Source organism: Gossypium hirsutum, chromosome D10, assembly GCF_007990345.1.
Source record: "Gossypium hirsutum isolate 1008001.06 chromosome D10, Gossypium_hirsutum_v2.1, whole genome shotgun sequence".
NCBI lineage: Eukaryota > Viridiplantae > Streptophyta > Magnoliopsida > Malvales > Malvaceae > Gossypium > Gossypium hirsutum.
In genome coordinates, this window is record NC_053446.1 from 8,879,944 (window position 1) to 8,895,563 (window position 15,620).

The following is a 15,620-nucleotide window of genomic DNA, read 5'->3' on the forward strand; positions in this document are numbered from 1 at the left end:
ATTTTCCTCTAGTTTGTAGTAAGCATGTATTAGTATGGTTAAATCACATATAATGGCAAAACAAGAAGTTTACATTAGTATAATTGAATCACATGAGACAATAAACCAAAAGTTTACTAGTCCAAATATATTAATTAGTTGATATGATTAGTTAGACCATCCCGGTAAATAATGATGTGACAAGACAATAATTTACATGGTTATTTGTCGAAACCACTTTTTTATAATTTGAAAAATGGAGATCGACTTTGAAAATAAAATGGGAGTCGCCACCGATCTTTCATTAGGGTGTGATCGGTTCACCATTAAAAAGATTTTGGTCCGCGAAATTTCGAGAAAACAGGTTCGGGAGTCGGTTACGCACGAGGAAGGGTTAGCACCCTCGTGACGCCCAAAATTGGTACTGAATTGATTTCTTGATGTCTTAATGTCGAAATTTTGAAAAGATTTTAAAAATACAATCCTTTTAAATAAAAAAATTGAATGAAACGAATCGGAGGATGAAACTCATTTATTTCAAGGAAATAGATTGTCACACTTCAATAAGTTAGAGCGCAATATTTCAAATCCTCAAAATTAAGTTCATCTTTCGACCTTTAAAACCTATGCATTTTGAGAAGGATATCTGACTATTTGGGTCAAATGAAAAATCAAAACCCAGTAAGTTGGGGCTCAATTTCACAAAATTTCTAAATATCGAATATTGCCTTTTTTATTTAGAAGAATCCTCGTCTTGAGAAAATAACATGTCATATCCAATACGTTAGGACACAACATATTGAATTCCCGGGAATGAGCTTTTTATTTGTGTTTTAATAAAAGAAACACATGGCTATCTAATTCATCGAGACAAATTGGAACCCAGTAAGTTAAGGCACAATTCTCTCGAGAATTATAAACGCTAGGCCCCCTTTTTTTTTAAATTATGAAATAAAAATGATTTTGGGGGTTTTAGTGAAACCGAATATTTAAAAAAAATGCAATGGGATGTTAACATATAATGCAAAACAATAGGCTAAAGTATACTAATAATCATCGATAACCAATAAATACGAATAAATAATATAATACATATGCAGGCAAAAATATCAAACACACATTATGCAAACACGAATATCAACATTCAAAATAAATACTATAAAAAGATAAATTAAAATGCATTAAATCATATACATATATTAATTTAAATAAATAGTACATATATAATAATAATGTATATAAAAAAGAGTAAAACAGAATAATAAGTTTAGAAAGAATAAAATATTTGTGCATATAAAAATAAAATTAACGATTTGATGTTAATAACATTATATTATATATATATTCAATAAAATAATTTTTATATAAATTATATATATGAAAAAGATCCTATTGTGTTTTTTTAAATCCCAACGAATATATATATGTGAATATATGTATATATGAAAATATCAAAAATAGAATATTTACAATATTTAAGTAATAATATATAAAAACTTTAGATAACACCATATAATAAAAATAATATAAGCCATAATAAAATTAGGTTTATTATTTGAGAAATGATAATGATAATAAGAAATGATAATAAACTAATTAATTTGATAATAGGATGACAAAACAAAGGAAAAATTTTGAATTAAAACAAAATCTTAAGTTTGAATTTGAAAATAATGCACAAATGATGAGAACCAATTAATATCCAAGGGACCAGTGCAGCAATTTAACACAAAGCCAAGAATTCAAATCTCATCAGCGAGAACGACGCCGTCTGTCCCTGGATCTAAATGAAATCGAACTCAAATATGTGGTGCAAATTAAAAGAAATTAAATAAAATCAAATTGAAACAACCCAAAACACAGAAGGGCTTGTCGCGCAAATGGACCAATTAAAAAAATGTGCGGATCCTCCCCGGGTCGGGTCACACACCAGGGTTATAGAGCCAATACGGCGCCGTTTTGGTGGCCAATGACTCAAGCTCCAAACGGCGTCGTTTCATACATCATGTAAGGGCCAAAAATAAAACCCTAATCCGGCAGCCACCACCTCATTTTTCAAAACGAAAAGAAAAGAAAAAAAAAGAGAGATAAATAAAATAAAAATAAAAAAAAGCCCAAATGCTCTCCTCTCTGCGCCGCTTCAATACCAAAAGGCAATGGCCTTTCGAACCCCATGCACGACTCCGATTGCGACGGAGAGAGCACAGGGCCGGTCATCAGGTATGCTCACTCTCTCTAAACCCTCTCTTTTTTTGTTATTTCTCCTCTTCGTATCAAAAGAACAAAGGGAAACAGTAAGAAAATGTAGAAAAAAAATAAAAATGGCGAATCACCTTTTAAATCTGTTTTCTTTTCTCTGAATATTTTTTTGTATTCAATCTGTGTATGTAAAAAATTTACAATCTTTGTATTGGCTTTTTATAGCCAAAAATACAGAAAGAAAAAGAAATCAAAAGAAAAATAAAAGAAATCCCCAAAAATCCCCTCCGTTGCCCACTTTCTGTCGTTTTTGCTGCTCTTGTGTGTGTGTTTTTGCAGGTATTCGGCCAGCCTGGAGGCACGGAGGGGATGACGCACGCGCCTGGTGGTGATACACACGCGGAGTCTGGATCTACTGTTGCGGCGCCAGCGAAACCCTAGAAGCTTCTAGGGTGCTCCACTGATTAGGCCTGAGCTTGGAAGATCCGGGTGTAGGGTCTGTTGGGTCTAGAATTTTTCGGGTTTTGGTATTTTGAAATTGGGCCTATTGTATTGGGTTAGGTGTTATTAGGCTGTTTTTTAATTATTTCTTTGGACTTTTGGACTATTATTCTATTTTATTTAGTTTATATATGTGACGTATATGGGCCGGGCATAAATTGAGTATTACAGTTATTTATTTAAGAAATTGAATATTCTTCATTTATCAAGTGTTGCTTGTTCTCAAAGAAGATTTATTAAACCTCATTAGTAAAAGTCGAGAATGAATCCCTTGCATTTCTTAAAGAAATATGAGCTCATTTTATCTTGCAAGTGGGTGTTTTGATATGATTTTAGTAGATGCATCTATAAGATAATCATATGTGAGTTATCAATGCACAACTTGTAGTTTGCGAGATTACTTTTTAATGATTAGTGTAAGAATAAAACTTTTAGATTATACAATCGAGACAATTCTTACTAATGTTGGTGAATTTATTTCTCAGGCTTTAAATGATTATTGTATGCTAGATTGTTAGTGCGAATAATTATCGACAAGCTTGTTACTTATACGTATAAAATAGTTTAGCGGAATTAATTATTAAAATGCCTCTAGTTAGTAACTAAACCATTACTTTTGAGAACATTTTTTTTTGTATATGTACAAAGATATTATATTTTACATGAATTGAGACTTGTACGAATCATGTCAATAAGTTGTAATAAATACTCCCCATTACAATTGACTTTTGGTTAGGAGCTAAATTCAACCCGTTTTAAAATTTTTGAATGTGCAATATATGTTCAAGTTCCTCCACCACAATGCACAAAATGAGTATTCAAATAAAGTTGAGAATATATATTAATTATGAGTCTCTTTATATTATTAGATGTTTTAAATGAATTGGAGATTCAATTATGATATGATTAGTATTTTGATTTAATAGTTTTCTCAACATTAAAGGAGAGAAATTATAGGTGGATGAAATAATTACTTCACTGAAACATCATTATCTAGATCTTCATCAAAAGTAATTTGAACTCGAAGTTCAAAAAAATAATTCACTTTATTGCAAGTTAACTGTCAGATGTATTGATCTAATGAGAATACCAACTGACATGTTGAAGTCCTAGTAGGATAACTTGTTAGAATAAATTGAAAGTAATGCGTGCCTGAAAGCAGGATAGATCTATTGGTTTCAAATATGAAAATTCATGTAAAAGAAAAGAATAAATCTGGATGGTCATACAGTGGAGGCAGGTGCTTCTGAAGAGACCCAAGACATAACTAACCATTAAAACTCTAGAAGAGATTCAAGTATCTGAAGATGAAAATAATGAAAATAAAAAGATCTCGATAAGTTACATAAATATAAGAAAATATGGAATGCGGAGAATAGAAAGTTGTCAACAACTGTTTTGCATGCTATAGTATTATTGAGATCATAATGAAAGAAAATAAGGATCTTGAATAAATTTGTTGTGAAATATAGACATGGAATAGATTGGCCAAAATAAAGCCAGTGAGGTACGAATTAGTAATTTTGCAAAAATGAGATAAGAAATAGAAGTTTTTCGTTAAGTCCTGGCATTGATTAAGAGAAAATATAATATTATTTTGTGGTTTAAATATATTATTAGTCTAGTAGTTCATGAAAGATTTAACACTATACGTTTTACTAAACTATTGTTAATTAGCAAAAGAAAAGGTTTATAAAATGAATTATTAGCCTTTAGTGATAATTAGTGGGTCATTTACCTTTGTCCTTTTTAGAAGGTTTGATGATTAATGACAGGTCATCAATGTTAGAAGATGGAATTACAATTTAGATCCGCCTATTAAATTTAATTATTGTACATAGTACAACTCAACAAAAAATATTAAATAAAGGGCACTATACTTTTTGCATCATTATTAGATTAAACTGTTATTTCTTTTTGGCATAAAACATTGGTTCAAGAGGACAACAAATTCGAATTTTAAATATTATTTTTAAGGTGTAGGATCACAAACATTACATATGTTAAATTAAAAATCATGAAATATACCCAATATTTAAACTACAAATTAATCCGTAAAATAAAAAAATATATATATATTGGAAATGTTGACTGAGTTGCCTTAGTATGACTTTCCCTTAGCCAAATCTTCACCATTTCTCTTTTTATCGCGATATCCACACACATTTAAGAAAGAGTTATTTACAACAAATTGGGATTCATTGCTTTTTAGTTTTCGATTCAAGAGAGAGAAAAAAGAAAAAGAAAAGATCAAGTGAGAGGTGGCATCAACCATACCATGGCTGGTTTGCAAAGATCTGCAGTGTCGTTTAGGAGGCAAGGATCTTCAGGGATTGTTTGGGATGACAGGTTTTTGTCCGAGTTAACCCAAGCAAATCAAGAACAACAAGGAGACACCAAGCAAGAAGAACAAGCCCAGGTTGCGCAAGACAACAATAACCCTGAAAAACTCGATGCTAGTAAGGATGTTAAGCCCACAAGAAACCTCCCACCCATCAACACAATCGAAAGGAGCCGATCTAATGGTGAAAGGCGAGGTTACCGTACCGGTAAGGTATCCCCTGCTATTGAGCCGCCATCTCCCAAGGTTTCAGCTTGTGGTTTTTGCAGTGCTTTTGGGAAACAACCCAAGAATCATAGGAAAAAGCCTGGTAAGCGTAGATCAAGATAGGCCCTTTTTTATTATCTATTCTTTCTCTTCTTCTTTTTTAACTCTCTTGTATTTTCCGGTGACCGGAGTTGGAAAACTCCGGCGAACTTGTTGGATAGTACTGGGTATATTGATTTCTGCCTTGTTAGGTTCTTTTAGAAAGATTTAAGTATAAATTAAAGTCCATCTATATGAACAGAGATGTGGAGAATATCTATATTTTTTTTCTTTCTTTCTGTTGGGTGTTTAAAGTTTTGATCTTTCCTTCATCGTGTTAATGGTTCTTGTTTCTGTTTATAATTTGTGGATTTAGTGGATGTGTAAATCAAATTTAATCTGTAAATGTTCTATTTGGATGTTGTTTAAGACAATTCTCACATGTACAAATAGGGACAAAATCTAGATTTAAAACTCTTTCCTTTTTTTCTTTCCCTCTTGATATGTTGTGTTTTCCAGAGTAAGAACAAAAGTTTAATTTGTTATTCGTTGAAGATTCTTTTATGTTTTCTTCCAATGGGAAAATGTAGAGGTGCTAAAATTAGGTTTCAGAACTCTGGGATCTCTGATTCTGTGTCTGAATTAGTGGAAAAAAGTGAGTTTGGAAGGGAATCTTTTCCTGTTATGTGTGTTGTGTAGTAAGTTTCATTTTGGCAGAGAATTTCAGGAAATGTAGGGATCATGAAACAGTGTGTTTGGTTATGGATTCTTGTTGGCATCCATTGAAGTTAGTTCTTAGGTGTTTTCGTTCCCTTTCTATTGAACCCAATTATACGGCATGTGTCTCCACTGATTAGCAAGGGGTTAGGGTTAAGGGAAAACCGACTCCAATGAAAGGGTTTGAATGACTTATAAAATGCAACTATTTTTATTTAATTTTAATTTTTATTATATATTTGAAATAGTGAAAACATTTTATAAAAATCTTTGAAATTTTGTCTAATATTTGAGGAATCAAATGTAAACTGGTAACAAATTACGATTAATTATTTGTGTTTTGTGCTGATAATTTATTAAAAAATAATTCATATTGAAATTCACAAAATTTCTGAAAAGTTTCAATTAAATATTACATATTTCTAACCTAAATTTTATCCGCCGTTTAAATTAAGATTTTCAAAATTAGATCGATGATCAAATTGATTAAATTGTTAACCTTTTATTTGATTGATCCTATTGATTTTCGGTTCAATCAATTCAACCGATTAACTTATTTCGATTCGATTTAAATTAGTTTCAACATATATTTATCATGGTTAAAAGCTAATACAATAATTATAGGAAAAATATTTAGTAACAAATTAACAACATTTGAAAAAATGGTTTTTTTAAAGAAAATGGATATTATTTTTATTTCTATATAGATTTTTATTTTTTAAATTTATAATGCTTTATTTAATTATTATAATCACCTAATATGAAAATAGATAAATAGGTTTTTTATTTTTAAATAATAGATAAGTTGGTTTTTGCACTAGATAGAGAGAAGCAAAATAGTCATTTTGTTAAAATTTTGCTATTATGCATATTTTTGTTTTTATATATATAAGACATAATAATGAATTTACATTTATTTAATTTGACTTCTATTTTTTTATTTCCAGCAAATTGGCCCTCATTTTTTTTATTGTTAATATGACACTATTTGTCTTATATTCCATGACAACAAATAATTTCTGTTCAAAATTTTAAAAATTAAAAAAAATGTAAAAGTTTTTAAAAGTTTTAATAAAAATTCCAATTTTGAAAAAAGAAATTTAGAATTTATAGATTTAATTTTACCTTAAAACAAAAATCTTACTAGTGAGAGTGTTGGATGAATATTTTGACAGTTTGGTGGAAGGAGGGAGTTGAGTTTGTGATTTTTAGTGCAAGTAAAAACATTATTGATATGAGGGTGAGAGAAGGGGAAAGAGGTGATTGGGTTAGAATATGCTGGGTGTATGAACCGATAGATTTTAAGGATAAATCTGTAGTATGCGAAGAAATTGTTGAAAAATCTTAAGGGAATGGGGATTTCAATGTTTATTTGCTTCATTTCGAGAGTGAGGAGTGAAAGGATGATTGTGCCTCCACTCCACGTGTGTGCAACGAGATAGAGAATCAACACAACACTATTAGAATTAAGGCGGTTTTTTTGCAAAGGTGACATGTTGACTGTAATATTTGTATTATAACGGAACACAGAGTATTCTGAGAATCAAATCCAAACTATAAAGTGTTTGACGGATAGTGTGATAAAGCTCCGATAAGATTCCAATCGATCGAGCTTTCCGAATATCTACAAGACAGAGAAAAATAACTACGTAAACAACTAGTGCTTCGTAAGTTCATATAAAAGAAATTCAAACTTACCAAATAAATAATTTCATGATTAAACCATTCAAGCATTGTTTATTCCCTATATGCACATTTCTTCCTAACCACACCACTTCACAAGTTAGTAACTATGTACATAATATAAGAACATGTTATTCATAATATGTAACATGTCATATCACATAAAAACCTTTACTAAATAGTTCATTCCATGATATCCTTTTCAAATACATCATTTTCACTTGTTATCCAGTCATCCTTTTCAACCTTTTCATTTGTTATCCTTTTCAGATAACATTCTTTTCAACATTTTCATTGATTCAAAAATGCCGAATGTAATATCATGATGTCTTTCAACCATGGTCTTTTCCTTTTCAAGTATAATACCATGATGTATTTCAATCACGGTTCTTTCCTTTTCTCAAATCAAAACAATCTTAAACATCAAGACATATATATATAAAGATATGAGTCAATATTATAAATTCAAATGTAAAATTTTAAAATGAAATACGAACTTACCTTGACAAAAACGATTGTAAAAACGAAGCCGATGACTACTTTATATCTTCAATGAATAAGCTTTTCCTCGGTTTAAATTCGGTTGATTCGTTTCTTGATTTAAATAATAATTTAACTCAATTAAATAATTCAAATAGCTTAACTTTATAGATGCTAACTTATAACCCATTTTAATGTAAAATTATGAATTTACCCCTAACATTTTAACTTTTATGCAAATTCATTAAAAATCACTTAACAAAATGTGTCTATTTAACAAACAAGCTTAATAACCTATCAATTAAATTCACTAACACTACAAAATCATTCATGAAAAATCCCTAAATTTTAATAGTTTTACAAATCAACCATCAGGCTAACTAGATTAAGCTAATACGAGATAAAAAACGTAAAAATCATTAAAAACGAGCATCAAGTACATACCATGCGAAACGCTTGGTCGAAACTTTTGCTTCTCAACTACAGTGGAATCGGTTTTCAATAGCAAATAAGGAAGATGATACAAATTTTTACCTTTTGTTTTGTTTAACATGTCTTTTAATTATTAAATTACATGATTAACCTTTAAAAACTACTATAATTATACTAAAACCTATTCATAAACATCCACTAACTTAGAATATGGTATAATTACCATCCAAGTTCATTAATTTACCTTTTCAAAGCTATTTGACCCTATTGGCTAGTGGGAATAAAATTTTTCACCTTTTTCAATTTAGTTCTTTTTACTTAATTAACTATTAATACTTTAAATTTTTTTAATGAAAATTTAATAAGACCCTCATATAACCCTATAAACATTAAATAAATAATAAAATAATGACCTACTTATCGAAATCGTGGTCTTGAAACCACTGAAAATGGGTTGTTACAATATTGGCTCTTTAAATCGGTTTAAACTAAGGTTTTCAGAATTAAATTGATGGTCAAATCGATTAAATCATCAATTTTTTATTTGACCGATCCAATTGATTTTTAGTTTAATCAATTCAAGTGGTTGATTCAATTTAAATAATTGGTTTAAACATAGATTTATATGGTTAAAAGTTAATATAAAATTTATATAGGAAAAACATTTAATAACAAATTAAGCAAATTAGGAAAAATGGATATTATTTTTATTTCTATATAACTTGTTCTAAAAATATACAATGCTTTGTTTAATTATTATAATCACCTAATATAAAAATAATTATGTTTTCATGTTTTATTTTTATAGTCCAATAAATCAAACTCTATATTATAGCAATAATCCGGATAAACTTATCATACTATACCTGTATTTTTGGTTTTTTTATTAAAAAAATCATTTTTTTCACTGAGATAAAGGAGTAAAACAATTTTTTTGTTAAATTTTTTCTATTAAATGTATATTTTTTTATCTTTATTATAAGATATAATAATAAATTTAACTCTTGAACTTTACTTATTTATTCAATTTGACCTCTATTTTTTTATTTGAAGTAAATTGTCCCTCATTTTTCATTGCTAAAATGACATTATTTGTTTTATATACCATAACAATAAATAATTTAAATGTAAAGGTTTTAATAAAAAAATTCAGTTTTTTAAAAAGAATATAAATCAAAAATTTATTTTTCAAAATTTTGAAAAAAGAAGAGAATTTTTCAAAAATTTTGGGTATATATATAAAGCTACTGAGTGTATATATATATATATGTTGTTTATTGGGGACATGACGTCGACCTCTAATAATTGAAATGATAAAATAAAAGAAATTAAGAAGAAGATAAGAGTTGGGGGCTAAGACTCCAATGTCTCATCTCTCACGTGCACCCACCTTTAAAATCACAGAATTCTCTTATCTATCTATTTATGAGCCATATATATCCTCAAACTCTAAACAACTCATAAATAATGCTATATTAATTATAACTTTATTTTATTTATTCATTTTATAATAAATAATGGAGATAGGGCCGGGTAAAATCTAATTCGATAAAAAGTTTAAATTTTGAATTAAATAGTTGGAGTTAATCGAGTTATTCGGATCAACTCGAATAAAAAAATCAAAATTTTCAACTCGAATATGAATTACACAATTTGAGTTATTCGAAAATCCGAATAAGAAAAATCAAAACTACATCGTTTTGATAAATATTTACCCATCAAACTTACCTATGTAATTAAATAATCTTGTACTTTGTCTACTAGTTAAATAATCACTCGATGTAAATGCAACATTGAGTATAAGTAATAGGATTCGTTAACTCGATTTGAATTTTTTTTACTCGATTCAAGAAAATTTCAAATTCAGTTCGATTGCTAAGATAGGATTTGTCAACTCGACTAACTTAAAATTCTTTTACTCGATTCGACTCGTCGCGATCGAATACTCACCCCTTATTGGATATATTTGATAAATATTGAAGAATTTTAATGCATAAAAAAAGTTTGGCATTTATTATTTTTAAAGCATAATAATTAATTTGACTATTCAATTTTATAAAAAATTGCTATTCTAGCCCTCATTTAATTTTCACTTCTTTTAATTTTTAAATTTACAGTTTTTGTTAAATCATTTTAAAATCAATAAAAAATTATTTTACTAACGTAATATACACGTGAATTACCTTGTTCAGCTCTGCCATGTGCTTTTCATAAAGGTAACCATCGACTCCCTAGTCTGGTTAATGGATTCATGGACTAATTTTTTTCTAGAGGTCCACAATGCCCACATTGAAACACAGAGATACTGTTTAATATTGGGCTCCTCACCTGTAAAAGATAGTTGAACTAGTCAACTAACTTGCTATCATCCATCTGTGCAAGCCAAGAAATACCCTGTCCCTCCCATTCGCTATGAGCAAAATAGCAATTCTTCACAACATGCACACATGATTGCGGATGTAGATGGCATCTTGGACATAGCGGACTTGAAGTCATCCATCGGTTATATAAATTAGCCATAGTCGGAATAAAATTCCTAAGAAATCTCGGGCAAGTAATCTTTATTTTTGGTGGGATTTGTAGTGCCCATAAGGCTTTATAATAGAAATTCATGTTCCGATCCTGTTGAGTAGTAGCATTAGGATCAAAACTATCTGATGTAAGCAGCTTGTAGCCGCTTTAGACCGTGTATATTCCCTTGTTATCCTCCCACCATACTTGCACATCTTCCTGACATGATGAAGTGGGATGCATAATACTTTCTAGGCTTCCTCTTCCAAAAACAAGCTTCTCACCAACAGTACATTCGAGCTCCCCTTATTATGTAATATCAGATCAGAAATCATATCAATTCAATTTCTAATTTGATTAGATTGAATTCTATAGTTGCCTTCTCCTGACAGCCAAAAACCATTCCAAATTGATATGGATCATCCATCACCAATGTTCCATCTAATCCCCACCTCCAGTACTCTCCGAGTGCTCCAAATACTTTGCCAGGTATATAAAGGGTTTGCACCCAGCTCTGCCCTTAAAAAGTCAGTAGAAGGGAGTATTTGCCTTTCAAAATACGTGTCGCTAATGAATCAGGAATAGTCAATAGCCTCCACCCTTGCTTAGCCAACATGACAATATCAAATTTCCCCAAATCTCGAACCCCATACCTCTTATTTCTTTGAAAACACAAAGCTAAGTCCATGAGCACCAATGCATACCTCATTTATGACTACATTTAGCACACCAAAAGCTGCTCAAAATTCCTTCCATCTCTTGGCAGAATGAAACCAGTAACAAAAAATATGTCATAGCAAGCCTGAAAATTGTAGAAAAAATCCGGTTTGAAAACAGTTTTCCTGCGTTGTGGAAAAACAAAATTTTGAAAGCTGGGTTGGTTTATGATATTTATAGCATTTAACTTTTCTCGAAATCACACCTATGTTTTGGACTAGATGGATTCTTATTGTTCACGACTTTTAACTGCTGTCACGGACTTAGAGTTTTCCCACGCGATCCGTGTGGCCTTAGGCAGTTTCTCTGCATAAAACGCCTAAGTCAGCCTAACTTGAAACAAAAAAGGATTCAACAGTAAAAACACCCAAGTCAGCTTAACTCGCAACAATAAAGGATTCAATAGAATTCCCTTAAAATTTTCACGAAGAATAGTAGAAGAACGAAGTAAGAACGAGCCTTGAAAGATGAACAAAAGAAAGAACACTTGAGAGAAAAGTTTGAGTGAATACTTCTCAAAATTCTTATTAACAACTGAATGAATTACAATGAGTAAAGATGTCTCTATTTATAGTTGAGCCTCAAAGTACATCAAAGGCTACAATTAAAAGCTGTATACAATTAGAACTCTAAGACATAATTAGAAGCTGTATACAATTAGAACTCTAAGATTAAATAATCATATCTTCTCGGGTCCCTTCCCTTATTTATCAGGCTCTTGGGATGGGCTTTTAATCTCTTCAGACAACGGGCCAGTTTGGTTGGGCCAAATGACCTCTTTCAAATACGATGGATCGCACAAGTTTGTCATGGTTGCGTGTTCCCATGCGCAACCCATGACATTCTCCCCCACTTGTTCTAGCGACGCCCTCGTCAAATCTTCCTTATGGAACTGGTCAATCTTCCCTTGGAACTGCCACAATGCCTCGGCAGGTTCCCAACTTGCTTCACTATCAGGAAGTCCCTTCCATCGAACTAAGTACTCATTCCGTGGTCGGTGGTACTTTTGTCTAATTACCCGATCTGCCTCAATGTTTTCAACTCACGATCGTACGACACCTTTACCCCCATCGGTGCTCGTTCGGACTTGCCTCGATTTGGATCCTCTTGATCCCCATGAAAGAGCTTAAGCATGCTTACATGGAAGACTGGGTGGACTTTAAGTTTTGCTGGCAGCTCAAGCTTGTAGGCCACATTGCCTACTCTCTTCACAACTTTGAACGGCCCCTCATACCTTCGCACAAGACCCTTGTGCAAGCCAGTATATCGTAGAATCAAGTGTAGTTTAGCGAGGACTGAGTCACCCACTTGAAACTGCACATACCTTCGTTTTTTATCAGCCCACTTCTTGTTACGCTTACTTGCCTTGTGTAAACAAGCTCTAGCCAAGTCATTCTTCTCTTGCCAATCTTTTGCGAAACGATAGGCTGCCGGATTTGGTCCTGTATAATAGGTCACAACAGCGTTAGGTGTGAGTGGCTGTTGACCCGTCATTATTTCAAATGGACTTTGATTCGTGGCCCCACTTCGTTGCAAGTTGTATGAAAATTGGGTGACATCCAACAACTTTGGCCAATCCCTTTGTGTGGCACTTACGTAGTGTTGAAGATATGTCTCCAACAATGCATTTACTCTTTTAGTTTGCCTATCGGTTTGTGGATGCATGCTTGTGGAGAAGTTCAAGTCTGAGCCCATTGACTTGAACAACTCCGTTCAGAACCGGCCCGTAAATCGTCCATCTCAATCACTGATAATAGAAAGTAGCACTCCCCAATATTTCACCACGTGTCTAAGGAACAACCGAGCTGCTTCCTCAGCAGGGCACTCCTTGGTCGCTGGAATAAAAGTCGCATACTTTGAGAACCTGTCCACCACAACAAGAATACTCCCAAACCGGCCAGACTTAGGCAAACTAATAATAAAATCCATGGATAAACTCTCCCATGGCCTTTCCGAAACTAGCAAGGGTTGAAGCAAACCGGCTGGGGTCTTTAACTCAACCTTGTCTTGTTGGCATACTAGACAAGTTTTTACATAGGTTTCCACATCAGCACTCATGTTAGGCTAGTAATAACGTTCCTCCAAAAGGGCCAAAGTGCGATGCATCCCTAGGTGGCCTGCCCATTTCGAGTCATGACACTCCTTCATGACTTCCTTACGGAGTTTCCCATAATGGGGTACATAGAGCCGTGTCCATGGGTGTATACTAGCTCCCCATCAAGCCAAAATCTTCTTGTTTTTCCCTCCTTGGCAAGTTCAATCAAATTTTTGGCCGTAGGATCATGGGACAATCCCTCTCGAATGCGTTCCAACAAAGAGCCATCAGGTTGACTGATTGCTGCGAATTCCATCTTTCGACTAAGTGTATCAGCCACATTGTTGGCACTTCCTGGTTTATATTCCATTGTGAAATCAAACTCTGCTAGTAAAACCTGCCAACGAGCCTGCTTGGGAGACAACTTTTTCTGGGTTAGAAAGTAACTATTGGCAACATTATCGGTAAGGACCACGAACCTGGAACCCAATAAATAATGTCTCCATGTGCGCAAGCAGTGTACTACCGCAGTCATCTCTTTCTCTTGGACCGTATATCTACGTTCCGTCTCATTAAGCTTTCGACTCTCGAAAGTAATTGGGTGTCTATCTTGCATCAGTACTCCCCCAATAGCATAATCTGATGCATCTGTACGTACCTCATAAGGCTTCGTAAAATCCGGCAAGGCAAGTACGGGCTCCCTCGTCATTTCTTGCTTCAATTGGTTGAAGGCCTTCTCACATTCTGGATTCCAATCCCATACCTTCCCCTTCTTCAACATGTCCGTCAAGGGAGTGGTAATTTTGGAGTAGCCTTCGACAAAGCGGTGATAGTAATTTGCCAACCCAAGGAAAGATCTCAACTCTGTTACCTTGGTTGGAGGCTCCTACTCTGAAATGGCTCGAATCTTATTCTTATCCATTTGGATCTTACCGCCTCCCACAATGTGGCCTAAGAATGACACCTCTTGTTGGGCAAATAAGCATTTCTCCTCCTTGACGAACAGCTCATTTTCCCTCAAAGTCTAGAACACCTCCCTCAAGTGTCTTATGTGCTCTTCCAGCGACTTGCTATACACCACAATATCGTCAAGGTAAACAACCACAAAACGATCAAGAAAGGGTTGAAGTACCTTATTCATTAGGGTGCAGAATGTAGCTGGAGCATTCGTGAGTCCGAAAGGCATCACAAGGAACTCATACGAACCGTACCGTGTCACACAAGATGTCTTTGGTTCGTCCCCCTCGACTATCCGAACTTGATGATACCCCGATCTCAAATCTATCTTGGTAAACCATCTTGTACTACCAAACTGATCGAACAAATCTGCAATAAGAGGAATAGGGTACCTATTCTTCACAGTGATCTTGTTTAGAGCTCAATAATCGATGCACATTCTCAAGGACCCATCATGTTTCTTTTGAAATAACACTGGCGCACCATATGAGGATTTAGATGGTCTAATGAATCCCGCATCCAAAAGTTCCTTCAATTGTTTCTGTAACTCTTCTAATTCTGGCGGAGACATATGATAGGGGGCCCTTGCTGGCGGCACCACATTGGACACTAACTCGATTTTGTGGTCCACCTCCCTCTAGGGTGGCAAACTTTTAGGCAACTGAGTAGGCATTACATCTCGGAATGATTGCAACAATTGTCTCACTTCTTTCGGGGTCTCACTAACAGACTCAGCGGTCTCTTCGATCTTCAAGGTGGCTAAATATGAGACTTCATTTCTCCGTACACCTTTAGCAAACTGAATTGCTGACAGTGTTTTTC

At 33.0% G+C, this 15,620-nt stretch overlaps 1 protein-coding gene across 1 annotated transcript; it reads left to right on the top strand.

Moving 5' to 3' along the window:
• The first annotated feature begins 4,773 nt into the window (after nucleotides 1–4,773).
• LOC121222373 (uncharacterized protein At1g15400) lies at nucleotides 4,774–5,565 on the top strand. The gene has a single exon (XM_041103047.1). The coding sequence runs from the start codon at nucleotides 4,958–4,960 to the stop codon at nucleotides 5,348–5,350; it is 393 nt and encodes a 130-aa protein (XP_040958981.1). The 5' UTR covers nucleotides 4,774–4,957; the 3' UTR covers nucleotides 5,351–5,565.
• Nucleotides 5,566–15,620: the final 10,055 nt, after the last annotated feature.